General features: G+C 52.7%; 2 protein-coding genes across 2 annotated transcripts in view; one reads left to right on the top strand and one right to left on the bottom strand.

The window, feature by feature from the left end:
• The window catches only part of C1QA (complement C1q A chain), a 280,199-nt gene that overhangs the window by 6,124 nt on the left and 246,396 nt on the right, over positions 1 to 27,679 (bottom strand). The window lies entirely within an intron of this gene.
• On the top strand, positions 11,619 to 26,480 carry LACTBL1 (lactamase beta like 1). Its single transcript, XM_058676683.1, has 6 exons — positions 11,619 to 11,682; positions 13,520 to 13,629; positions 16,852 to 17,009; positions 18,182 to 18,420; positions 24,031 to 24,136; positions 25,499 to 26,480. Exons 1-6 carry the CDS (start codon positions 11,634 to 11,636, stop codon positions 26,478 to 26,480), a joined length of 1,644 nt encoding a protein of 547 aa, XP_058532666.1. The 5' UTR covers positions 11,619 to 11,633.

Below are 27,679 nucleotides of genomic sequence, written 5' to 3'. Positions count from 1 at the left end.
TTTCATGCCCTCCCACGGGAATAGTGACCCAAGAAGGGGGAACCCACTTTTTCCCTCCAAGGTCTCTCTGTCCCGGTTTATGCACTCTTTAGGTGGTCCTGTGATTTGACTCGACAGAATTAGTCCCCAGTGCCAGCTTCTGCCAGCTGATGCTGTGGCCCTGATCTAGTCCACATGCAGCGCACAGGTGTTGTAGCCTTGCTTAGTCGTGTCTGTCTCTATCCCAGCCAACACTCTCCAGTGGGAGTGGTTGTCCAGCGAGGGGACCAGCCCCTTAACCCCCCCGCCAGCTCTGCCCCTCCCTTCCTGGATCTCACGTGTGCTGGATGGGTGCTGCATTCATATCCAGTACAGGCAACCACGCCCTGGCGTTCCATAATGTGTACTGGTTTTGTCGCAACCAAACCTGGCCCATTCCACACTCTGTTCTGGTGATCGGATTTGCCAGAGGATGACATGAACTGATTCAGCCTGGTCTGCTCCTGACCCATGCCGAATGCATGCCAGTGGGAAACTTTCCATGGCCTATTCTGGGCTGTTTCCAATCATGCTTCTCGCGCTTACCTGCAGGGACTGTGTCCTGCCAGAGGAGTTGCCCAGGCTCCTCCATCAGAACCCCTCCCAATGCCAGATTTTGCGCTTGCCAGGGGGTTCTTGAGCCAACCCTACTCAGTTCACCTCCTGTCCTAGCAGGAACAGTGGCTTTTCCTGGCTGGCTTTCACCCCATTCTGACTCTTGTTGTTGGATGTTTCAGCCCAGCCATGGCTCGTCCATACCCACATACAGCTCACACATGGCTCAGAAGGGGATTGAGACCCAGCCTAGTCAGTCCCACATCTACCCTGTTTCTCCATAACACCAGATGGTGCTGGGATCTGAACCGGCCTGGTGCATCCAATCCCAGCCCACACTAGTGCCTCGGGTGACTGCAACTGTTTCCTAGATAGAACGCAGCCCCCATTCCAGCACATACACCCCTTGGTGGGAACCTCATCCCAGCTGTGGCATCCCAGATTGGGACCGTTCCTAGCCGTAAATCACGCACCTGCACGTGGTTGCTCCGAGGACCATTAGGTGCCAGCCTGCTACACAAGCCGGAGCTTATCTTTTACTTGATAGGTGTTCAAAGCTCAGCATTATTAAGGGATTGGAAGTTCTTCAAAGGAAGAGTTACTGGCATTGGGAATCTTTAGGATTGGCTCAGATCCCAGAAACAGTGGGGTCACTCTAGAGCTATCTCAGCAGCGATTCAGATGTCCAGTACCCCAGAGCTCCCCGGCCGGGCGGCCAGCAGGCTCAGCCTGGCGCCAAATGGCGCACTGGCCGCCCGGGCCCAGCCCGCCATGAGCCATGGGCACATGGCGGACTGGGTTCGGGATCCGAGCTAGACGTCCTCTCCCGCAGCCCTCGGCTCGCCTCTGGCAGCCGGAGGTTAAATCCCGCAGGCCCAAGGTTGCGCCCCTCCCCAATCCCGTTCACCCACCACCCAATGAGGGTGATGGGTGGGTCCCGGACATGCCCAGTCACGGAGGCCTCCCCCCTCGGCGTACTCACCCCAGAAGGAAGCAGGCCTCGCACCCAGGCATGTCCGGGCCCAGCCCGCCATGAGCCATGGGCACATGGCAGACTGGGTTCGGGATCCGAGCTAGACGTCCTCTCCCGCAGCCCTCCTGAGGGCCATTTTAAAAACTAATTGATTGTATTCATTTGAAAGGCAAAGTGGGGGGGGGGTCAAGATGGTGGAGCAATATTAGCCAGTGTGAAACAAAGAGGACACATTCCAGGAAATAGAAGAGGACAGGGCCCGGCGGCATGGCCTAGCGGCTAAAGTCCTTGCCTTGAACGCCCCGGGATCCCATATGGGCGCCGGTTCTAATCCCGGCAGCTCCACTTCCCATCCAGCTCCCTGCCTGTGGCCTGGAAAAGCAGTTGAGGACGGCCCAATGCATTGGGACCCTGCACCCGCGTGGGAGACCCGGAAGAGGTTCCAGGTTCCCGGCATCAGATCGGCACACCGGCCCGTTGTGGCTCACTTGGGGAGTGAATCATCGGACAGAAGATCTTCCTCTCTGTCTCTCCTCCTCTGTGTATATCTGGCTGTAATAAAATGAATAAATCTTTAAAAAAAAAATAGAAGAGGACAGAACAACAGCAGAGGGGTACCTGGAAACTGACAGACAGACTCAGGAAAGCAGCAAAAACAACGGCGTGATGTTGCAGTGACTGACACCCCAGCAGCATTCTGCAATTGGCGATCTGAAGCCCACCAGCAGCCGGAACTCCACCAGCAACCACGTGGGAGGGAACACTCACCGGGAGCTCCAGAGGCGAACCCAAAGAACTGCCCGTCCTGATCTGTTTGATTTGACCAGGAGCAGAGTCAGAGTGGCAGGTCCCAGATGGGCGGTGTGGGAACAGGGTGGATTTCATTGCCCAGTCCACCTCCTAGAGCCGTATAAGGTGCCATTTTGTTTAAGGAGGCAAGGGATATATATATACAGTAATGATGTAGGGAAATTCAGTGAGGTGGGGGGATTGGGGAGGGGATAAGGGAAATCCCATGATCTATGGAACTGTATCATAAAATGATAATAATAAAAGAAGTAAAAAAAGAAAGAAAGAAAGAAAAAAGATGGGCACTTGCTTTCTGAGTGTGCTGTAATTTAATCATCACATTGATCAACCTTTTAAGAAGATTTATTTATTTATTTGAAAAGCAGAGTGACAGAATGGAAGAGGTGGAGAAGTCTTCCACCTGCTGGTTTGTTTCCCAAGTGGCTGCAAGGGTCGGGGCTGGGCTGAGCTGACACCAGCAGCCTGGAACTCCATCCAGGTCTCCCGCGTGAGTTCAGGGACCCCAAACACTTGGATCAGTCTTCCTCTGGTGCATTAGCAGTGAGCTGGATTCTGAGTGGAGCAGTGGGGACTTGAGCCATCACTCATACAGGATGCCAGCAGTGCAGGCAACAGCTTCATGTGCTGCGCCATGATACCAGCCCCCAAAACAGGGAATTAAGATTCTCTCTGCTGTTGGCAGAGGCTGGATACTGGTGGCCAACTTCACATGTCTTCTATGCTGGGCTGGCAGAGCCTTTGCCCCTGGTCCAGCAGCTGGGAGCATCTCGGGTCACGGGTCACGTGCTACAGATCCGTCCCTTCTCCCCTGCTGCGCAGGAACCCCAGGAACTAATCCTTTCATCAGAGGGCATTGGGAGGGATTAGAGCTGGGAAATTACGTGCCACAGCTGGTGGCCCCCGGAGAGCCAGGGCACAGCCTCTGTCCTGGAGGCCAGACCTGTTCCTCAGTGACACAGCAGACCCCCAAGGGCTAGTGGCTGTGGCAGCACTGGAATTGTCCCATCTTCTCTGAGCCTTCTGGGAGAGGGTAAGTGTGTGCACCACCCTGGGGTCCTGCGGGGATTGTTTCTGACAAGGCAGGAGGAGGAGTTAGACGTGGTGGGGCCATGAGCAGTAACCAGTTGTCCTAGTTTGCCTGGGCTCCAGGCCCAGTCATGGACAAACCGAGGCGGTGGGCCAGCCCAGGAGGGGCTTCCCAGGGCGTTCCGGGGGATTCACTTTGCCGCCTCTTCCCATTCTAGCATTGATCTGCCCCCATCGCTTTTCCAGCCTTGCACGACTCCCTTTGGCCTGCGTTGCTCTGACTCAGCATCCTGGTCCTAGGGTCTCCTGTGGCCCTACACCTTCAAGGATCTGGGACCTCCTGCCTCCTGAAAGAATGAAGACCCAGGTAAGAGACACAGCCCCCAGCAGTCTGCAGACCCTGCCCCAAGTGGCACCCCCACCCCCGTGTCACGTTCCCAGTGCCTGCTAACACTTCTCTTTGAAGCTTGGCCTCCACATACTGTCCCCAGGTACCTGTTCAAGGTCACGTTCCTGCTCCTCACCCCGAGCCAGCCGGCCTGGAGCCCCGTGTCTGCCCATTGCTTGTGACTCAGGAGAGGCTGGCTACTCTGAACCCCCAGCGGAGCCTTTTCTGGGTGTTCTGCCTGCATCGTCTCATTTACCTGCCCCTAAGCTCGGTGAGGTCCCTCACTCTGCCTGCCCCAAGCTCAGTTCCAATCCTGCTGTCCCTGCCAGCACTCTGGTGGAGACGTCCCCATTCCCTTGGGGCTGTAGTGGCCTGGTTTTACAGCATAAGTCGGCCTGTTGACTGGTTGGTTGGTTGGTTGGTTGTGCTGAGTTTTGACAAACGCATGAGGGCGCTACTGCAACCGAGACAGAGCCGTCCTCTCCCTCGCCACATTCCCTTCTGTTCTTCCTTAGCTGGTTTGTTTCCTGTCGTAATGGTATTTTCCACTAGGATGTTATGTAAGTGGTATTAGGCTAAAGGTTCTTGGGGCTAGCTCATTCCATTTGCCATAACGTATTGGAGATTGACCCACATGGCCGCAGGTTTCAGCAGTTTCTTCCTCGGCGCTGTTGAGTAATATCCCAGTGTGTGGAGGCAGCCCAGCTTGTCTGTCCCAGGGTGGGGAACACTTGACCTAGGGGCTGCATCAAGATCGTGAAAGTCACAGCAGCACCTGACATGCAATAAATCAGTAGCAGGCTACTTTTTAAAAAAGAAAAAGTTATTTGAAGGAGAGAGAGAGAGAGATATCTTTCATCTACTGATTTACTCCCCAGATGTCTACAATAGCTGGGGCTGTGCCAGGACAAAATCAGGAGCCTGGAACTCCATCATGGTCTCCCTCATGAGTTCAGGGGCCCTAGCACTTGGGCCATCCTCTATTGCTTTCCTGTATACATCAGCAAGGACTGGAATTGAAAGTGGAGCAGCCAGTAGTCTCTGAGTCTTACATGTGATGCTCATGTTTCAGGTAGAGGTTTAACTCACTATGCCACAACCCTGGCTCCAACAGCCTAAATTTTAAGGTGATAATTTGGTATGGGACACAAAGGAAGTCCTTGGAGAAAAGTTTCCCACCCCTATCAGTGACAATGTGAGATTCAGTTGTTTCTGGTATTTATTTATTTATTGGAAAGTAAGATTTACAGAGAGAAGGAAAGACAATAAGATCTTCCACATATTGGTTCACTCCCCAAGTGGCTGCAATGGCCAGAATTGAGCCGATCTGAGCCCTGGAGCCAGGAGCTTCTTCTGGGTCTCCCACGCAGGTGCAGGTCCCAAAGCTTTAGGACATCCTCTATTGCTTTCCCAGGCCACAAGCAGGGAGCTGGAAGGGAAGCGGGGCCGCCAGGATTAGAACCGGCACCCATATGGGATCCCGGCACGTTCAAGGCGAGGACCTTAACCATTATGCTATCACACCGTGTCCTGTCCAGCAGGACAGTCAACGGGGTCGCAGCCACCTAGGAGAGAATGAAGGGACAAGAGACACAAAGAATGGACGGCAAGACAGTAGGTCTGATCAAGCTGTCCATTTATTGATTTCAACTGAGGGTTTTTATATTCTTCAGTAACTAAGGCTCAGGGAAAGAGAAGCTGGGACGCAAGCCATGGTCTCAAGACCTATTGTTTTTGAGCAGCCACCATATCAACAATAGTAACCAACATATCAACAATAGCATAGGTAATCAGTAACAAGATGTCGGTAAGTACAGCATCAATCACATTCTAAAACAGTTGCTAGGAACAATTGAAGCTAAGCGTGTGATTAGTTTCATAACTTCTTTCCCAAGCATCTAGCCAACCGGGGGTTTTCCACTGTCCCATAGGTCTATATTTAAAATGGCTTCAGTGTGGCTATAGTGCACGGCTCCTGACAGCACCGGGCCCTGGAATTTGCTTTTAAAATCAAATGAGGGTCTAGCAACATGAAGGCTAAGTTTCTGCCTACAGTGCCAACATGCCGTATGTGTGCCAGTTTGTGTCCTGGCTGCTCCATGTCTGATCCAGAGTTAAAGCTCTGTGGGCCTGTCCCAGAACAGGACCTGGAAGACAGATGTCAGTCATCCTACAGACTCCTGCTGGGTCTCAGAAAGGACACGCACATCACTGGGGGACAGGTGGATGTGTGAGTCAATGATGCTTGGGCAAGATAAAGGGGATGCCTGCCTTACACCGTAGCCAAGATTGCTCTGTGTGAGAAAGTGCAGAGGCTGGTGTCAGTGACCTCTGGCCCATGTACATGCACACATACACACGGACATGCAAACCCAAGAGACAATATTGGCAAATGTGCCAGCAACCAAAACCAAGACATAAAGCCTCCCTATTCAAAATAAGGAACAGGGCTTAGGCTGTGCCAGACAATGTCTTCATTTGTTCAAGTCAATATGTACTTCATTGTGTCAAATGTGTGAGGCGGTGCTGGCATCATCCTCATTTTACATATATGGAGACAGAAGCCGACAGGGGTCAGGTGATGGAAGGTCACACAGCTGGTGAGCGACCAAGCTGAGTCTCACAGTCAGGCCATCTGGCCACAGATCCATGGCTGCGTGAGTCCACCTGCCAACCAAAGCGATGGTAAACACAACATGAATAGATAAGCCACGGGAGAGAGCACAGAGCCTACAGCTCTGACAAGAAAACCAACAGGAAAAAACAAGCAAAGGAGAAGGGTCTGATCAGAGAACACCAAACTCAGACGCATGCGAGAAACAGGAGCAGCTGTGTGGAGAAAAGGCTGATTCCCTGTGGGGTGGCGTGGGGGGCGGTGGCTGGGGAGCAGCTGAGCAGGACCCGGTGGGCTGAAGGACATCTTCCCCTGCCACCAGAGAGTCCGATTCCTGCATACGGTGCTCCCAGCTCAAATGGAAAGCAGCCATGTGTGTAAGACAGCGTAGGCCCGGGCTCTGCTCTAACTACTCCATGATCGCGTATTCCCACAATGGTGCAGCCCACTTAAGTCGTAAGGAACAACCCGGAGCCACAGGCACCTGCCTGGGTAAACACCAGCTGCAGGAGGAGGACCCAGTAGGACACCACTTGGATGAACTCAAAACAGTGCAGAACAATGCTCCATGCTGTTTTGGGGACCCGCAGCTGCATCACCCGGGACAAACGCCAAGATTGGGATGATCTGACGCTCAGGGAGCTGGCCAAGGGACCACAGACTGTGGAGGCTCCGCTGCCTGCAATGTGCTGCTTGCATCTATTCATCGATTGACAAGTATCACTTAGTGACATTCTTTAAAAAATATACTCTCGTATTAATTTATTTAAAAGGCAGAGTTACAGAGAGAAAGACAAGAACTTCCATCTGCTGGTTCACTCCCCAAATGGCCACAATGGCTGGGCTTGGTCTAGGATGAAGCCAGGAGCTAAGAGCTCCACCCAGATCTCCCACAAGGGTGGCAGGGGCCCAGACACTTCGGCCATCTTCTGTAGTTTTCTCAGCCACACTAGCAGGGAGCTGGCTCAGAAGTGGAGCAGCCGGGACTTGAACGGGTGTCACAACACCAATCTCCAGGGAGTACTTTAAGCACAAGGAATACCACAGTAGACAAAGCAAACACAATTCCCTGTTTTGTTTAATAATCATTATATGTATAGGTATATACATATACATATATATATACACACACACATATATATATTTACTTGAGAGCCAGAGTTACAGAAAGAGGGAGACATAAACACACACACAGATCTTCCATCTGCTTGTTCACTCCCAAAATGGCCACAGTGGCCAGAGCTGGGCTGGTCCAAAGCAGGGTACCAGGACCTTTTTCTGTATCTCCCGCATGGGCACAAGGGACCATCCTCTATTGCTTTCCCAGATCCTTAGCAGAGAGTTGGATCAGAAGTATGGCAGCCAGGACTAGAATGGGTGCCCATATGCTGGCACTGCAGGCAGAAGATTACCATAAGAAGGCACCATGCTGGCCCCAATTTCCTGTTTTCTAGTGGATTGGTGTGCTGAACAAACTGAACAAGTCCCGGGCATGTTACATTGTAAGATGTAAAGTTAGGAGGAAAATATGGTAAATGTTAAGATTTAACAAAGCTGGGTGGTGAACGCCTGGGATTCGCGAGAGCAGTGCCTCTCTCTCATATTCAGGATGCTTGGCGCATCTCATGATTTGAACAGGCCAGCAGGGCCTGGGGATTAGCTGGAGGTGGGGGGTGGAAGGACTGGTTGGGGCCAGCGAAGGTCCTGGCATTTGCAGCATGGGTGGCTGAGGGGAGGCAGGTGTCAGGATCTGAGAGTGAAAGAGTCAACCTGCCACTGAGGACGCCCACAATTCTCACTGCAGGGCCAGGACCCCAGTCCCAGCTCCACTCATTATTTTAGCTTCCTGCTACTGCATCATCTGGGAGGCAGCAAGGATGACCCCAATGCTTGGGTCCCTGTCACCCATGCCAAAAATGAAGTCCTGGCTCCTGGATTCAGCCCGGCCAGCCCTGGCTGTTGCAAGCACATGGAGAGGGGACTAGCAGATGGAAGGTCTCTCTTTGCTTTTTAACCAAAATGAAAGGAATAATAGTTACTAAAGGATGAATAATGGAACAGCTCAGAATAGCCACTGGCCCTAGGGGAGAGTCGCGAATTCTCTTGTAGCCCTTTCATCCCAGGATGGACCGAAAGGGACCCTGGGGACAGGGAAGAGTCCTGGTCCCAGCACAGCTTGGGCCACAAGGACAACACAGAGGTCACACCATGAGACATGAGGGCGGAGGGTCAGACAGGACAGATTCACTGCTTTCTTGCTCTGTGACCTTGAGCTAGTCACTTACCCTCTCTGAGGCCTATTTTATCCCCCTTGGAAATGGGGCCCACAGGCTGATGTCAGGAGCAGGTTGTGAGATGCTAAGCAGCCCATGTTGGGGTGGGCACCGACATGTGATGGGCATTGTCTTAGACAACTTCTTTTCTTCCTGGAGCTATAGTCTGCTTGCCTGGAGGTGAGATGGCTCAGGAAGTGATCTTAAGGCTCGTGCAGAACTTGGGCTGAGCAGGTTGGAGCCTGGCCGTTTGGTTCCCAGCCCTGTACCAGGATGTGTGGTTTGGGGGAGTCACCGGACTGCTCTGAGTCACAACATGAAGGCACTAGTAGGGTCTGCTTCATCTCTGTCTCCTTCTTGGTTAAAAATTTTTATCGATTGGGGCGGATGTGGTGGTTCAACAGGTTAAATTCTCCACCTGCAAGGCTGGCATGCCATATGGGCACTGGTTCTTGTCCTACCTGCTTCACTTCCAGTCCAGCTCCCTGGTTATGATCTGGGCAGGCAGCATAGGATGGGCAAGTGCTTGGAACCCTGCACCCACATGGAGACCCAGAAAGAAGCTCCTGGCTTTAGATAGGCTCAGGATTGGCCATTTTGTGGCCATTGGGGAGTGAACCGGCAGATGGAAAATCTTTGTCTCTGTCTCTCCTTTTCTTTGTAAATCTGCCTCTCCAATAAAAATAAGATAAAAATAAGTGAATCTTTAAAAAAATATTTTTATCTATTTATTTGAAAGAGGAAGACAGAGAATTTTCCATCTGATTTTTTTTTAAGATTTATTTATTTATTATTGGAAAGGTGGATATGCAGAGAGGAGGAGAGACAGAGAGGAAGATTTTCTGTCTGATGATTCACTCCCCAAGCGGCCTCAACGGCTGGAGCTGAGCCAATCCGAAGCCAGGAGCTCTTCTGGGTCTCCTATGCGGGTGCAGAGTCCCAAGACTTTAGGCTGTCCTCAACTGCTTTCCCAGGCCACAAGCAGGGAGCTGGATGGGAAGTGGAGCTGCCGGGATCAGAACCGGCGCCCATATGGGATCCTGGGGCGTTCAAGGCGAGGACTTTAACCACTACGCAATTGCGCCGGGCTCTTTCCACCTGATTTCATGGCTTACTTCCCAGATGGCTGCAATGGTCCCAGGGCTGGGCCAGGCTGAGCCAAGAACCAGGAATTCCAACCTAGGTCTCTCACGTGGGTGACAGGAAGCAGGGACATGGGCCACCATCTCCTGCCTTCCGGTGCGTTAGCAGGGAGATGGGAAGCAAGACAGCCAGACTCAAACCAGTGCTCTGCTGTGGAAAGCCAGCATCACAGGCAGCGGCTTCTCCCACTGCACCACAATGGCTCATGGCACCTGTCTTAAAAGGCATAGCACAGCCTCTGGGACACCAGCTGGAGGTGCTACAGCACTCCAAGGCGGGGGCTACAAGAGAGGTTGGGAGTTGCCACATCTGTCCCTTCTCCCTCAAGCTGTAGCACCTGTGGTCTCATCCCTGCTCTCCTGTTTCCTATACCCACTCACCTCTCAGGCTGTTACACTTCCTTAGGCCCTACACCTGCACTGGGGTAAGGCCCGAAGCCCTGGGCAGCGCCATCCTTCCTTGAGCTTTCCCAGCAGGTTCCGTTCTCATCATGAAGGTTTTTTTCACTCACTTTGACCCACCAGGCTTCTGGAGCATCATTGCTGTAAAGGTCCAACCACCCAGAGGGAGCCTGGCGCATGCCCACTGTTGGGCGCTCTTGCCCAGGTTTGTGAACACAGACCTGGAAGAACGGAGGGGGAACGCGGGCAAGTGCAAGAGTGGAGAGGAATGGAGGGCAGCCTTGTCCTGCTGGCATGGATTCTCACCTCCGCTTTAGCAATGTGCCTGGAGCAGCACACACAGGGACCACGGAGGACGACAAGCAAAGCAACAGCTGTGTCCTTGGAGAGCTGGCCCTCTCCAGTGTGTGAGCCAATGGTGGAAGGCCAGCTGCTGTGCCGAGTGCCGTGGGAGGAGGCATGGGAGAGTTAGGGAAGGCTTCATGGAGGAGGTGATGTTTCATCTGAAGGCCTGAGAGCCCTCGCTGTGTCCATGGGAGAAGCAAGGCATGACAGGCAGAGATGATGAGTGTGGGCAGACACACAAGGTGGGACTGTTGAAGGTCTCACTGGGAAGCCTCTTACGTTCACAAGAGTGAAATTCACCCACAGCTGAAAAGATTGCTTGGGACACCTGCACCCCATCATCAAAGAGCCTGAGTTGGAGACTCCAGCTCCCAGCTACTGCACAACCTGGAAGGCAGCAGGGGCTGGCTGACAGTCACATCCCCACCACCCATATGGGAGAACTGGAGTGAATTCCAGGCTCCTGGTTTGGCCCAACCGTGTGTGTTATAGGCATTTAGGGGTGTGAACAAGTGGGTGGGAGCTATCAAATGAATTAAGAAAACTTCATCTAAAGCTCTGGGCTGTCTGACGCCTGGGCAACCCAAGATGTAAGAGAGTCCTCCTCTCTTTCCTCTGACCCCAACTTCTTTTTTTTTTTTTTTTTTAAGATTTATTCATTTTATTACAGCCAGATATACACAGAGGAGGAGAGACAGAGAGGAAGATCTTCCGTCCGATGATTCACTCCCCAAGTGAGCTGCAACGGGCTGATGCGCGCCGATCTGATGCCGGGAACCTGGAACCTCTTCTGGGTCTCCCACGCAGGTGCAGTGTCCCAATGCATTGGGCCGTCCTGGACTGCTTTCCCAGGCCACAAGCAGGGAGCTGGATGGGAAGTGGAGCTGCCGGGATTAGAACCGGCGCCCATATGGGATCCCGGGGCTTTCAAGGCGAGGACTTTAGCCGCTAGGCCACGCCACCGGGCCCGTGACCCCAACTTCTTATCCCCGTCTCCCAGACTGCCCAGCAGCTCCACTTGCTCAAAGTGAGAAAGAAGTGGCTTCTCCCAGCCTTCAGCGCTTGCCTCTTCCTGCTGGCTGTGACCATGACTGGATGCTTCCTGTGGCAGTATCATCTCCCCAAGCTGCCGGCCGGTGAGTGCTCCCCCACCTGGGGCTCCAGGTGGCCCTCGGGGTGGGGCGAGGCAGGGCGGTGGCTCTGAGGGTGCAAGGCTCAGAAGCACTGGTGTCCTGCTGTGACCCCTGACTTGCGCTGTGCATCTTTGGGCCAGGCTAGTGATCTCTCTGTGCGTCGATGTCCTCTCGTGTATGAAATGAGGGTCCTGATGCCACCAGGCTTTCCCTCGACTCACCCAGTCTGGGTTCACCCAAAGGTGCAAGCAGTGTTTTTCTTGCTCTGCCTCCAGTGCCCTGGTAGGCTGTCTGAGCCCCAGCGCACTTTGAAATGCTCTTGCAAGTGCCAGCAGCCACTCCCTCCTGGGCTGGCTGAGTCCCCACAAAGGAGGCCCCAGGCCCCAGGGACTGCCAGCGTGCTAGAGGGCTCCTCCCCTTTCCTTCTCTCGCAAATTCCTGCAAGAGGGATTTCTCAGTCCCACAAGCAAGTAGGCCCCAGTTACGCAGGCTGGCCAGCCCTGTAGGGGTGTTGCCCACACATCAACGTGTTACATCCTTGGGTACTGACCTTGGCTACACACACAGAACAGAAACGTGAGCCAGAATGAAAATCTTACCCCCAAAAGGTGCACAAAACGCAAACCTCACGATTTGGATTTCTAGATTCAACAGGCGTGCAAGATAACCTAGCCCAGCTCCTACACAAGTTTCTAGATGCTTCCTTTCAAATTGTCCTGCATCCATCTCATGGTGGGGAAGCAAACAGTGCATGGCCTTGCCTTGCTGGGCCTGTCCTGAGCGTTGTCAGAGTGAGGACTCCCCTGCCCCACCCAGTGTGGGGTGAACCAGACCTGCACACTGAGGTTCCCAGGCAACACCGTGTGTGCACCCCACAGTCCCAGAGGCACGGCTGTGGGTTCCAGCCCTTGTGGCCAGGCAGTCAAGCCCCAGCTGTCACTGTGACCCCTCCTCCAGTGACTAACCTATACGGTGCTGTCACTGCGCCTCATTTCCAGTTTTAGGGCTCCCTGTCTGCCTGCAGAGTGGTGGGTGGTTTCTAGTGGTGCTGTGGGCTGCTCAGCCAATCCACGGGCTCTCCGCCAGGCAGTGGGCAAGCCTCCTGGGAGTGGATTTCTCCCCCCTGCAGCCTCTGGCTCAGCAAGCCACCTTCTCAGGCCTGTGTGCAGGGGGGCAGTGCTCCAGGGAGCAGGTTGCTCAGGCCTAACCTGGGAAGTTGCCCAGGGCATTCAGTTGCACAGTCAGACTTGGGTCACACTGACATTGTTTCATTTTGGTCAGTCTTAGGAGACAGAGGAAGGAAAGAAGGCTATAGCTCCCCAGCTCACAGCCCTTGACTCCACACTCCTGCCTTAGAGGGTTGGGGGACCACTGGCTGGTATCATAGCCTGAAGCAATGTCAATGCCAGCCCCCTTTCCCCTGAGGTTCCTGGCAGAGGCAAACGGACTGAGCCCGATGCCCGAGACTCGCCTCTGTGTAGATAGAATCCAAATAACTCTGCAGAACCAGAATATGGGGGAGAGAGACAGACACACTATGCAGCTGAGGCTTCTCCAAGCCGCTAAGTGCATTGGTCAAGGTCACACGGAGGTGACAGTGGGAAACTGGTCAAGTAAGAGATGGGGGAACAGGGGCTGCCAATCAGGAACTGGGGGTCTTGACGGTTACATGGACCTTCCGCTGGGCCACTCCATGCCTATGGGTGGCCTCTGGTGCTATCTTCTGGGCAGGGAGATTGCTGCTGGCCACAGAGGTCTGGCTCTGACCTTGGCTGCCACCTTCTCCCCGTCCCTTAGAAGGAGCCCCAGACTCCAGATCTCTGTGCCCTACTCGCTTTAGGGTCCCCGGCTCTGGAGGTGACCTCTGTCCCCATGAGGATGTGTCCCCGGCATCCTGAGCCCGTGCCTTTGGCCCACCCACTCCCTGTGCTGAAGGAGGCACTGGAGAAGGTCAGTGAGTGACCCCGGAGAGAACAGGGGAGGGCTGGGCCCGGGTGGTGGGGCAGGGCATCCCCGTGTGCTGGCACTAGCATTCGATCTGCATGTATCTAGCACATGTTTCTTGGGGGGTACCAACTCTGTGCTCAGCACCTGGGATGGGGTGGGGAGAAGACACTGACCCATGTTCAGTGCCTACCCTCTACCCCCAGACAGCAAACATTTACAAAGGAGTGAGCATGAGGACAGGAGTTTAGAGGACCCGCCCTGGGATAGGGAGGGTTCCTGGAAGAAGCCGTGTCTAAGCTGTGAACAAGGTGATGTGTGTGTGTGGTGGGGGTGAAACAGTTTGGGGAGGTGGAGTGGTGTCCAGATTGAGGGCCCAGCCCACTCAAAGGTCTGGCTGGAGCCTGCAGGTGCTGGGCACGTGTGGAGAATAGTAGCAGGTGGGAAAAGATGATTTTGTTGCAAACACACATGCACACGCATGCACGCACACACACATACCATGGCCGCATGTCAGAACACTAGAGGGAGGTGTCAGCCAGCTCCGGTCTGTGCCACCCACATGGCACACTCACTTTAGGAAATACAGGGACAAGGCACTGCAACATGGGGCACTGGGGACTGATGTCTGTCCCAGGGACAGCTGCCAGGAAGGGGTGGGGAGCCCCCAGGAGAGAAGGCCCGGCCGTGCAGGGACACGCTCACCACCAGCAGACAGCCGGGCAGAAGCACAGAGGGTGCCATGTGGCTCCCCGGGGAAACGTTTTCAAAAGCCATAATAACTGGCTGCCTTCCACCGGGTGCCTGGCGGGCACCAGCCGCTGTACAGGCCTCTGCATGCGCACTGCTGGAGAATTCCTGGCCACGAGGAGGAAACTGAGGCCTGGGGAGGCACAGCCAGTGCAGGGGTGGATCACAGGGCTGCCCTAAGAATGGGGGCTGGAGTCAGTACTGGGTTCGAATCCAGCCAGCCATGAGCCACATTCAGAAGGCATTTAGGAGCTCAGATCCTATTTTCTCATCTACAGAATGGGGAGAAGCTTAGCACAGCTTGGTCAGGCATCAATGATCCAATGCATGACAATCATTGTCTACACTTCTGGCACATAATGTTATCATTCTCATTATACCTCAGCATTGAAAATCACGAACCATTGTCAGTAAATGTCCAGAGAGGGTCTGGGGCCCTCTACAAATAGTGAAGCCCACCATCCATGGTTACAGTAAGTCTACTAGGAGGTTTTTCTTGAACATTCTTAGGGATCCAGCAGAATCAGTTCTAATTCTGTTCTCCTGTTTAAAGAAAATTGTTCAAGTTCCAGCTACTGCGCTTCTAATTAAACTTCATGTTAGTGTGCTGGGAAAGCAGCATGTGGTAGTACGGGTGCTTGGGGCCCTGCCACACAGGAGACCCGGATGTACCTGTATGCAGGCTCCTGGCTTTGGCCTGGCCCAGACTGCTTGATGCGACCATTTAGGGAGTGAGCCAGCAGATGGAAGATGTCTTTCTGTCTCTCCAGCAGTCCGTTCTCCTACTCTCTGTCGTTCTGCCTTTCAGACATGTAAACCTCTTGAAGAACTAAACGTTTATGGGCCCAGTTCCATAGCCTAGTGGCTAAAGTCCTTATCTTGCATGTGCTGAGATACTATATCGACACCGGTTCGTGTCCCGAATGATCCACTTCCTTTCCAGCTCCCTGCTTGTAGCCTGGGAAGGCAGTTGAGGGTGGCCCAGATCCAGAAAAATCTCCTGGCCCCTGGCTTTGGATTGGCTCAGCTCCAAATGTTGCAGCCACTTGAGGAGTGAACCAGTGGATAGAAGATCTTTTTCATATATATATGTATATATATATAAACTCTTAAAAACATATATATATCTCATATATATATATAAATCTCAAAAACACCTAGAAGTTTATTTATTTATTTAGAGATAAGTGAGGGGAGAAAGAGAGTTCCTATCTGTTGGGTCACTTTTTAAAAATGCTTGCAAGGGCTTGGCAGTGTGGCCTAGTGGCTAAGGTCCTTGCCTTGATCCCATATGGCCGCTGGTTCTAATCCCGGCAGCTCCACTGTCTCTCCTCCTCTCAGTATATCTGACTTTGTAATAAAAATAAAATAAATCTTTTTTTTTAAAAAAATGCTTGCAAAAGTCACGGTGGGGCCAGGTAGAAACCAAGAACTGGGAATTCAAACAGGTGGTGGGGACCCGACTACGTGAGCCACCACACAGTGTATGCTGGCAGGAAGGTGGAATTGAGAATAAAACTGAGATTTGAATTTAGACACTCTGATATGAGATGTGGGTATCCCACAGGGCAATTACGTTTTTTATTTGTTTATTTCTTTGAAAACGGGACACACAGAGATTCCATCTTGTAGGCACAGGCTGAGCTCACTACTCTACAGCGCCACCCCCACTTCATAAAGTGCATCTTTTTAAAAAGTATGTATTTGTTTATTGGAAAGGCAGATATATAGAAAGAAGGAAAGACAGAGAGAAAAATCTTCCATCTGCTGGTTCACTCCCCAAATGACTGCAGTGGCTGGAGCTCAGCCGATCTGAAGCCAGGAGCCAGGAGGTTCTTCCAGGTCTCCCACATGGGTCCAAGATCTCAAGGACTTGGGCCATCTTCCACTGCTTTCCCAGGTCACAAGCAGGAAGCTGAAGAGGAAGTGGAGCAGCTGGGACACATAGGCACATCTCTCTCTCTCTCTTTTTTAAGATTTATTTATTTTTATTATAAAGGCAGATATACGGAGAGGAGGACAGAGAGGAAAATCTTCCATCTGATGATTCACTCCCCAAGCAGCTGCAATGGCTGGAGTTGAACCTGTCTGAAGCCAGGATCTTGGGGCCTCTTCTGGGTCTCCCACACAGGTGCAGGTTCCCAAGGCTTTGGGCTATCCTCGACTGCTTTCTGAGTGTGTTCAAGACAATGATTTTAGCCACTAGGCTATTGCACTGGGCCCACATAGGCACATCTTAATTATCATGCCAAATGCCCACTCCCGCTTCTTTGAAGTGGCCAAGGCAATCTTTCTCTGAGCAAACATGGTGGGTGGAAGCCCCATAACTCGATGCAGGGGAGCTGTTGGGCAGAAGCGTGGGCGTGGCTTGAGATCCTGAGCACTGGAGGCTCCTGGGGGTTGTGTGGACGGAGGAGCATGGGCGGGGGGAGCCTGTCCCTGCACCTGCGCTCTGGCCTCCTGTCCTTCTCCCCCCAGGTGGACGGGATCCTGCGCCAGGCAATGGTTGCCCCAGGCCTGGCGGCCATGTCTGCCGTGGTCATCCACAATGACACCGTACTCTGGACTGGGAACTTTGGGAAGAAGAATGGCTCAGATCCCACTTCTGGGACCCCCAACGAGTACACCATGTACCGGTCAGCCTGGGTGAGGGGTGGGCGGGAGCAAACACTCTCAGGGACAGGGAGACCCAAGAGAGTTATGGTTGGGGAGGGGGTGTATGGACCTGCCAGTACCCGCTTTACAGATGAGAACATCAAGAGGGCCAGTGAGTGCTGCATATCACAAACAGACTAGACTTTCCAGGCTAGAAAAGATTTCCTTTTCCTTTCCCTTATTTCGTGTCTCTCATGTGCCACAAAGAACTACAGAGAGTTTCGGGGCCCTTGGCCCAGAGCCCTGTCTGTTGGAAGTGGTGGCCCAGTCAGAGGCAGCTTGGGGACATTTGGCTGCATACCTGGAGTCTCGCCTCCACAGTATTCACAATGCAAAGTGAGCACATTTGTTCTTAGGGCCCAAAGGGAGGGGCTTAGCACTCACCTGCACCTGCTCTGGGCCAGCTATGAAGCTGACAATTACACTTGCTGTCACTTAGCAAGCACTCACCGCCTGTCCCTTACAATGACAGGGACTTCACCTGCACCGTCCTGTTCAGCCCTTTTTACAGTCTGTGGAGTACATACTGAGACTGAATCTCAGAAAGGTCCAGTAACTTGCCCAAGACCACACAGCCAGTGAGAAGAGGTATCTGTTCCACTCTTGCCCAACTTTACTTCTTCTGGAATCTTCTCTAGCATTCCAGAGGCAGTTCCAGAAGGCCTGTGATTAAGGCTGGAGTCAGTATTTTTCTTTCTTTCTTTTTTTTTTTTAAAGATTTTATTTATTTATTTTTTTTTATCACAAAGTCAGATATACAGAGAGGAGGAGAGACAGAGAGGAAGATCTTCCGTCCGATGTTTCACTCCCCAAGTGAGCCGCAACGGGCCGGTGCGCGCCAATACGAAGCCGGGAGCTAGGAACCTCTTCCAGGTCTCCCACGTGGGTGCAGGGTCCCAAGGCTTTGGGCCGTCCTGGACTGCTTTCCCAGGCCACAAGCAGGGAGCTGGATGGGAAGTGGAGGTGCCGGGATTAGAACCGGCGCCCATATGGGATCCCGGGGCGTTCAAGGTGAGGACTTTAGCCGCTAGGCCATGCCGCCGGGCCCTGGAGTCAGTATTTTTCAAGAACATTAGAAAGCTAGTAGTTGAGGGCTCAGGGTGGGAAGTGGGCTGTGGGTCCAGCAGCGTGTCCCTTGGACTTTGTGTCTCAGGATATCCAGCATCTCCAAGATCTTCCCAGTCCTCATGCTGTACCGCCTGTGGGAGCAGGGCACCGTGGCCTCCCTGGATGATCCCCTGGAACGCTATGCCAGCACCTTTACCATTAACAACCCATGGGACATGGCATCAGCAGCCAAGCAGTATGGCCTGGTGGGTGGGCTGGACGAGGTGGGCCCAGCCCCAAGGCCTTCACCTGTCACCCTCCGGAGGATGGCCAGTCAGCTGTCAGGTGAGTTTCAGAGTTTATCCAGATTGTCCCAATCCAGCCAGGCTGGACCCGCTTCTTTCTCTGCTTTCTGATGCAGCCACCCTCCCTCTGACAGGGCCTGACACACACAGCTTACATCCATGTAGGCTCCCACCACTGCAGTACCAGGGAGCCTGTTTCACTGTGACCTTGTTGATTTAGCAAGTGTGCCATTCTGACCTTGGCCAGTTGGATCAATGAGATGTACCTTGAGCTCATGAGTGAAGCTGAATATCTTTTGGTATTCCTAAGTTTTTAAAGAGTCCTTTTTATTTCCTTTTCTATGAACTTTTCTCCCCTATCCGGTGTCCATTTTTCTGTTGAGTTGTTGATCTTTGTGTTGTTTGGAGCTGATGTTTATACATTAAGGGAATTAGGTCTTTGTTGGAGAATGGTCTGTAAAGATTGACTCGTTGACTTATTTATTCTTGAACTAAGCAGATCTTCAACCCATCAGCATAACCAGTTTGTTGTTTGTTTGTTTTGAGAGGCAGAGAGGAGAGAGAAAGAATATATTCCTATCCGCTGGTTCACTCCCAAAAATGCTCTTGGGCTGAAGTTGGGAACTCAACCCAACTGGCTCCCACATGGGTGGCAGGAACCCAGCAGCCTGGTCTGCACACCTGCCTCCCAGGGTCTGTGTTGGGTGGGGAGGAGGCAAAACCAGGTATCAAACCAGACACTCCATCGGGCAGCATGGGGCATCTTCACTGCTAAGCTGGGTGTCCACCCTTGATTTCTAGATTTTTTTGCATTAAAAAAACCCTATATTTCAATTTCATTTTCCATGAAATTTCTGAATTGATTCTCTCTTTTTTTCCATTTGTTTAAATTTTATTTTTGACAATCTTTACATAGTTAATTAGGGCACAAAGGTTCAAGGGCTACAGGAAGTGGGTAAGACTATTATTTCCACATTGTTTCCTTCATGTATCGGGGGTAAAGGGGGATATTAAGGGAGAAGCCTCACCCAGTCTCCCACCTACCCACCCCAGGTCCCCGATGTGGGGCATGCTCCGAGGGTCTTACTCAAGTGGTTTTGATCGTTCAGCAGTTATGAATCGCTTCCAGTCTTGCCACTCCAAGCACAATGAGGTCACTGAGGAATCCTCTGATTGACATAGTCCATCTGAGAGTCTCCGTTTGCCCAGTTTTTCACTGCCAATGTATGGCTGGGGTAGTTGATTGATTTCTTCTGTCCTCTGTCTTTTCATGGTTAGGGATCTGAGTCCGGCAGTTCGATTGGGGAGATCCCCAAAGAAACTTTGTCTGAGGTGATCCCAGACCAGATTCTTGTATGCACTAGCAAGTACAGGGCCCGGCACAGTCCATCGCCCCAATCAGCTGGTGGTTGCAATTGCTGGGCGGTTCTGTTTCCAGCCCTGTCTTCTACACGAACCAACGGGTGTTGCAGTCCAGCCTGGTTCTGCCCGGCACATACTCGGCCCTCACATCAGCCAGTGGGAGCTGCAGTGCATTGATTCTCTTAAAGACAAAGTCATGCAGCGGTGGCATGAGGTGCACACACAGTAACGTAGTACACCTCTCTGAGATGTAGCAGACGGGGCATCTCATGCAGCAGGGGGATGGCAGAAGAAACAGCTACCTGAGGCTACACAAGCACACACCATTACATCCCCAACAAAATGAGTAATGACACTCTTTCTGTGCTATAATGGAATATGATAGAATGTTAAGTAGGCAAGGAGCGATAAAAGCATGTATTGCACGCTGTCATAGAAAGAATAGAAGTGGGCCTGGTGCAGTAGCCTAGTGGCTAAAGACCTCACCTTGCATCCACCGGGATCCCATATGGGTGCTGTTTTATGTCCTGGATGCTTCACTTCCCATCTAGCTCCCTGCTTGTAGCCTGGGAAAGCAGTGAGGATGACCCAAGGACTTGGGACCCTGCACTCATATGGGAGACCCAGAAGAAGCTCCTGGCTCCTGGCTTCAGATTAGCTCATCTCTGGCCATTAGGGCCACTTGGGGTGTGAACCAGCAGACAGAAAAATCTTTCTCTCTGTCTCTCCTCTCTGTATATCTGACATTCCAATAAAAAAGTTAAAACTTTTTTTTAAAGGATGGATGTAATGTATATGTTGAATGTGTTTGGGATACATAGTATATAATGCACATCACATATAAACATGCATGTTAGTTTATTTGCACCAACTTTGGAGGAGAATTAGAGATGGAAGCATTGGGTGGGGAGGACATGGGGGCTGGGGAGGGCAAGAGGGCAGCTTTCACACCTTTCATGTCCTTTGCATTTGAACCATTAAATGAATTGCTTATTTTATTTTTTAATGGTTTATTTGTTTGCTCATTTGAAAGGCAGAGAGAGAAAGAGAGAGAGAGAGATCCATCTTTCATCTGCTGGTTCACTCCCCAAATGGCCCTAATAGCCAGGGGCTGGGCCATCCAAAGCCAGGAGTTTCACCCGGGTCTCCTACATGGGTGACAGGGGCTCAAGCACTTGGGTGGCCCTTTGCTGCTTTCCAAGTCACGTTAGTAGCCAGCTGGATGGGAGGCAGAGCAGCCAGGACCTGAGCTGGCACCTGTATGGGATGCTGGCAGCGACTCAATGCATCATGCCACAACACCATCCCCTAGAAGTCTCTTTTAAGAATGCAATATCGGGACCAGGGTTTTGGAGCAGTGGGTAAAGCCGCTGCTTGTGACCTCAACATCCCGTATGGGCACTGGTTTCTGTTGTAGCTGCTCTACTTCTCATCCAGCTCCCTGCTAGAGGATGGGAAAACCTGTGGAAGGTGGCCTAAATATTTAGGCTCCAGGCTGGGGCCTGACCCAGTCTTGACTGTTGTTGCCATCTGGGGAGTGAACCAGTGGATGGAAGATCTTTCTGTCTGTCTCCCTCTAACTGTGCCTTTCAAACAAATGTATGGATAAACTTTGGAGAAGATTTATTTAAGAGGTGAGGAGATCACAGGTACATCATGTGGGCATGTTCAAGGGTGGAGAGGATTGGGAGGGAAAGGGCAGGAGAGGGGAAAATGTTTCTGCTTTCCAATCTGTCTTTGGAGAGAGAGAGAGAGAGGGAGAGGGAGAGAAGGAGAGAGAGAGAGAGAGAGAGAGAGGCCAGTCTTCATATGATTTCGGGAAGGGGAATGTTTTCATGATACCACCCAGGTCCTTGGCGAGGGGAAGTATGCCCTGCGGAAAGGGTCATTGATGATTGGAGGGTGGGATTTACAAAGAACAGAGGGAATGTGCTTTCCAGCTCATGACTCCATACTGGCTGCCTACCTGTCCCATTTCACTGCCCACTTAGAGATTCCCAACTCTTAAAAGAAGGGTGCAGATTCATCCCACTTTCTGTGGATTAGGGGGTAGGACTTGCCTATCCCAGATTTAAAACTCTCTCTCATCTAATGGATCCCTTCTGGTGTACAGCTTCCACTCAGTTCCTGTCACCATGACCCCTTGCATCTTCATCATTACTCTGATGTTGGCTTCTTCGTATAGGAGTCCTTCACACAAGGGGTCTAATCATGCAGTGTGTGTGTTGAGGTCAGTGATCCTGAGTATCCTGTGGTCATCATGAGATGAAAGGACATGCTGCTTGCCAATTCCAAAAGCCATTAGTGGGCCTCTCCCAACAGTGGGCGCAATGGCCTGACCCAGCACTAACTCCCTAGGCCATACTGCCTGTCCTGCCCCCAGACCCTGCTCCTGTGCATGCCTGAGGATTCCACAGTCTGGCCTGGGGAGGCCCATAGTGACTGTCCATATCAAAAGCCCTGAGTAGTCCTGACCTTGGCCCAAGGACCCTGGCAAGTGGGTGGTGACAATCTACTCTCCAACCCCCTCCTCTTCCTCCAGCTTAGAGATCTAACATTAATAATAGGCAGTTATATTCACACATTGGTATACCAGAGCTGGCATGAACCAGACCCAGAATGCCAGCCAGCTGTGGGCTGCTTTTCTCCCAGCTGTGTAATACTTGCCTAAGTACCAGGCAACCTCAATAATTGCCTCCAGCTAAGGGGTCTTAATATATATTTTTTAAGGATTTATTTATTTTTATTGGAAAGTCAGATATATAGAGAGGAGGAGAGACAGAGAGGAAGATCTCCCATCTGATAATTCACTCCCCAAGTGACCGCAACGGCCAGAGCTGAGCCGATCCAAAGCCAGGAGCCTGGAGCTTCTTCTAGGTCTCCCACGCGGGTGCAGGATCCTAAGGTTTTGGGCCGTCCTTGACTGCTTTCCCAGGGCACAAGCAGGGAGCTGGATGGGAAGTGGGACTACCAGGATATGAGCTGGTGCCCATATGGGATTCTGGTGTGTGCAAGGTGAGGACTTTAGCCACTAGGCTATGTCGCCAAGCCTAGGGTCTTAAATATTTGATGGAGGTATCAGTTCATATCTGGAATACTCCATTTCTGATCCAGCTTCCTGCTAATGTGCCTGAGAATGCAACAGAAGATGGTCAAAGCGCCTGGACCCTGACACCTCTGGATTCCTACAAGTACAAAGTTCTTGGTTCCTGGCTATTGTGGCTGTTTAGGAAGTAATTCAGAGGATGGACAATCTCTCTCAGCTTTTATCACTCTGCCTTTCAAAGAAATAAAATAAATTTTAAGAATCAGAGAAAGAATTGGACTAAAATTAATTAAAAGAAAGAATGGCATACTTTAAGTTCAAATTCTGGAAGGGACTACCAGGGCCTTGAAGCCCTTGTGAGCTTCTGGGTAAATCCACCTTGCCTGACTCTAGGGCTCCCTCTAGGGGTGCACTGTGGAGTCGTCACCGGTATCCGTGGCACACAAGCTGGCTGTGAGGACCAGAGGGCCCACAGCCAGGAGGCCACAGTTCAGGAGGCCATCTGAACTCTCATTTGCTTTCACCCTAAACTTTGAGCTGCCTCCCTTCCCAGAAATCTCAGTTCATTCTCCAAGTTTTTTTTTTTAGCACCTCACAGACCAATTGCTGCAAATGCTTCAGCCCACCCTACTTGGGGGCGAGTAAAGGCTCCGAGAGGGGATACATTTGGGGACATGGGGGGAGGTGCTGGAGTCAGAACTGACAGGTGGAGCTCTCTTCTCCAACTGCCCAGGCCAGGCCCTGTGGGCATTCCTGAGACCTCTCCCTCCCAGAGTATCCCTCCCAGCTAACTCTGTTGGTGCCACCTTTAGGATGGATACTGAATCCAATCACTCTTCCCACTTCTGCTCTGATACCCTGGTCTCAGCCACTATTATTTGGGCCAAGATTTTCACAAGTCTCCAAGCATTCTTTCCTGCCTCTGCCCCTGGCCCCAACAGGTTGTTGTCCCATGAGCCAACTGACCTTGATAATGTGTACGTTGGATTATGTTGCTTTGCCTGCAACCCCTGCAGAGCCCCCCTCCCACACAGAGGGAAGACCACATACATCCAGTTGCCCAGAGCACCCTATAGGGTGACCGCACTCCCCCAAATCTCTCCCGTCTCACTCCCCCACAGCCACACCGCTAAAGGGATTATTTTCCCCATGTTACACATGGGGGCCTGGGGTCCAGAGAGATTAAATGATTTATCCAGTGAAGCAGGAAGCATGGTAGATCTAACCACTGCTCCTTCTCAGGACTGCCCAGGAGGCTGCGCGCCACCTCGCTGCTGTGGCAGGGTAGCACTCAGGAGGCTCTGAACATGCTCAAGGACGACGTGCTGGTGGTGGACCCCGGAACCAGGTGAGGAGTGCGTCCAGTGGCCTCCCTGGGAGACATACCCTTGTGAGAAGGAGCCTCATGCTAGCGCGTTGGAGCAGAGAGAGACTCAGGGATGGTTGACTGCACCCCTCAGTCCACAGCTAGAACAAGCAAGGCCTGAGATGGGAGCTGACGAGAAAAGAGTGGAGATATAGCAGGGTCACTAGGTGGAGAAGCCACGTCTGGGAGCAGAGGGGCTATAGGGCAGGATGGAAGATAGCCAATTCCCTAAGGTACTTAGTTCCCCTGCCTCAGAAACCCCTTCCATGCCCCTAAATGCTGAAGTGCAGCCCCTTCTTCCCTTTAGGAAGAGGATCCAGGTGCTGTAGAGGTAGTGGATGCTGGGACCTCTGCAGCCTGGAGCCTTCCTCTCAGCTCTGCTTTGAACTTACTCTGTGACCTTGGATGAGCACTTGACCCCTGTGAACCGCACTTCTCTTGTCTGCAAAGACCAAGATGGTTTAGCCATGAGGAATGCCCGGTGGCATCCGGGAACTCTCATCTGGGGCAGTCGTTTGGGAATCTTGAAACTGCCTAAGCCCTGGGAATCAAGAGAGAGGCCCCCTTCTGGATCTTCCGTGGTCAGGAACAGAAGGAGATGAGGTCCTGTCCCGTGCTTACTATCTTTGTGCTACAACATTATTATCATTTAAACAAAATTAAATAGTATTAGAGGAAAATTTCTCATTTGCTCCAAGCACATCACACGAAAGCTAAAGGGCCAGTAAGTGGGCTGTTACCAGGGTGGGAGTTTGGTGTGTTGACGAAGCTGTCACCTGCTCTCAAAGTGTCTGGTTTTGGGTCCCAGTTCCAGCTCCAGCTTCCTGTTCACGTTCACACTGGGAGTCGAGTGCTTGGCTCTGTCACTCGGGGGTGAGACCTGGAGTCACTTCCACGCTGTTGACTTAGGCCTGGCCCAGCCCTGGCTGTTGGGAACATTTGGGGGGTGAACCTGCAGATGGAAAAAAAAATCTCCATCTCTTTGCTTTCACATAAAATGAGAGAGGGCAGGGAGAGAGATTGGCTTTCTGCTGTCCCAGGTACACTGCTAAAGGCAGCTGTGTTCCCGCAGGGCTGTGTGGCCCTGCGGGTTGCCCTGTTGCCCTCGGGGCCTTAGCTGACTGCAGATGGATTACGGGTTTATTCTCACCCATCTCCGAAGTTTCCTCTGACTCTGACCATCTGACATGCAGAAAGGCTCCTTCCCACCCAGCTCCTCACCGCCCAGTGAAGCTTCCTGGGGAGGGGGCAGCGGAGGGGGCATTTTAGACTCCTGAGCAGGAGGGAAGGGGTTTATCTGCAGTCTGCTGAGGTTCAGCCCGGTTCCTACTGCTGTCCTTCCAGGTGCCATTACAGCACGCTGGCCTTCTCGCTCTTGGCGCACGTCCTGGCAGCTCACACCCCCCAGGGGGACTACCAGCGCTGGCTCTCGGAGAACATACTGGAGCCGTTGGGGCTGGTGGACACGGGCTTCGACTTCACACCCCGTGTCCGTGCCCGCCTGGCCGCTGGCTTTTACGGCAGTGGTCGGCCGGCACAGCTCTATGACCTGGGCTGGTACCGCCCGTCGGGCCAGATGTACTCCACCGCAGCCGACCTGGCCAAACTGGCCATAGCGCTCCTGGGCGGCGGGCCCACGCGGCTCCTGCAACCCGATGTGGCCAAGACGCTGCTGGCGCCGCTGCTGGCGTGCCCGAGCCCCTACTTCGCCAATGAGACGGGCACGCCCTGGGAGTTCCACATGCAGCGAGGCTACCGTGTGGTGCGTAAAGACGGCGATCTGGACGGCTACGCTGCCACCTTCTCGCTCGTGCCCCTGCTGCACCTGGGCTTCGTGCTGTTGCTGGCAGGACCGCGGCCGCCGGGACCCGACCTGGTGACCCAGGCCTACGACGTGCTCTTGCCAGCCATGGAGTCGGCGCTGCGGGAGGCTGAGCACAGCCCTGCCCCGCCGCCCAGCGCGCGCCCTTTCGCCGGCTACTTCACCTTTGCCAACTTAACCTTCTACGAGGTGCGCGCGGGATCCATGGGAGAGCTGCGCCTGCGCCAGTTCGGGCCCCGCGTGGAGGTGCTGGTGCCACCCGAGTTCCGCACGCTGACACTACGCCACGTGCGCGGCCGAGTCTTCCAGCTGCATGTGGCCCGCGAGTTTCCGTGCGCGCTGCCGCTTGGCGACGCGTGGCTCTCCCTGGAGGCCCAGCATGGGCAGCTGGTCAACTTCTATCCTCTGGACGGGCACGGGTTGTCTCCCGGCTTCGATGTGCCAGGCCTCAACACGTACCGGGTGCTGCGGCTGCAGCAGAAGCCCGTCTTCAAGGCCCAGTGACCGAAGGGGCCTGGCTCAGCTTGCCTCCCTGCTACTTGCCGCCCAAACCGCCCAGCCTGGCGTTTGGAAAGGGAAGGCCGCAGGGATGCCGATTGGAGAACCCGGGATTCCAGCTGGGTTGTAGTCGGTTCTGCATCCACGGGGGTTAGGGGAAGAATTACGTGCAGAAACTGAGAAACGTTTAGTAACTTCAGTCAATATTTCAGCATGGAGAGTCGTGTCCCTTGGTGTGTGCTGAATCTAAGACAAACTACAGGCTTGGAATTTGTCCATGAAAAAAATGAACCTTACTGAGTTACAGTTCTCAGGGCGTAGCTGAGTGATTCCAACAGAGCCTGCCCTCCTCCCCAGGCCTCCAGCAACGGAGACTAGAGCTCTCTGCCCACTGCCATTCCTCCACAGACAGTTCCCTCCCGCCCCCGCCCCGGGGCAACCACTGATGCGCTGTCAGGGTAGATTAGTTTCGCCTTCTAGAATGTCATAAAAATGGAAGCGTGCAATGTAGCCTTTTGTGCCCGTCTTCTTTGGCTCAGCGTGCTGTTTTTGAGGTTCCTCCGCGGCTTTGTGTCAACAGTTTGTTCTCTTTCATGCCATTGTGTGGCTGTGCCACTTGTGTTTATCCATCCACTTGTTGACGGGCCTTCGGCACTTCTCAAGGCCGCACTGTTAGGAAGCAGCGCTCGGCCCGTCTGCTCGGCGAACTCTGGCTACGGCGGTGTCTGCGGTGTCTGCGCGTGATGGCCATGCGGTTCTCTGGAGTGCGGTTCGTGAGGACTCTTCAGAAATCTCATGAGAAAAGCACCCTCTGAAAAATTATGCATGGATTTCACTCCCCCCCCCTTTTTGCACCAAAGCCAATCTGCTTCTTCACTCAGTTCTTCTATGAACTTCTTGAACTACCCTGATACTATACTTTCCCTGTGCACGTTTTTGCAAACACATGGGGTTGTCCGTCCCTTTATCTTTACCCAGGCCAAGGATTGTGAAGGCATAAGTCATTGTGCATGCGTTTAAATATTATATTTATTGAAATTGAAAGAGTTACAGAAAGAAAGGGGGAGACACACACGCAGAGGGAATGACAGGGAAAGCAGTTGAGGATGGCTTAAAGCCTTGGGACCCTGCACCTTGAGACCTGCAAGAGCTCCTGGCTCCTGGCTTCAAATTGGCTCAGCTCCAGCCTTTGCGACCCTTGGGGC

The sequence above is a fragment of the Ochotona princeps genome, chromosome 2, assembly GCF_030435755.1.
Source record: "Ochotona princeps isolate mOchPri1 chromosome 2, mOchPri1.hap1, whole genome shotgun sequence".
In the NCBI taxonomy this organism is placed as follows: domain Eukaryota; kingdom Metazoa; phylum Chordata; class Mammalia; order Lagomorpha; family Ochotonidae; genus Ochotona; species Ochotona princeps.
This window is presented reverse-complemented; position numbering and strand designations above follow the sequence as displayed.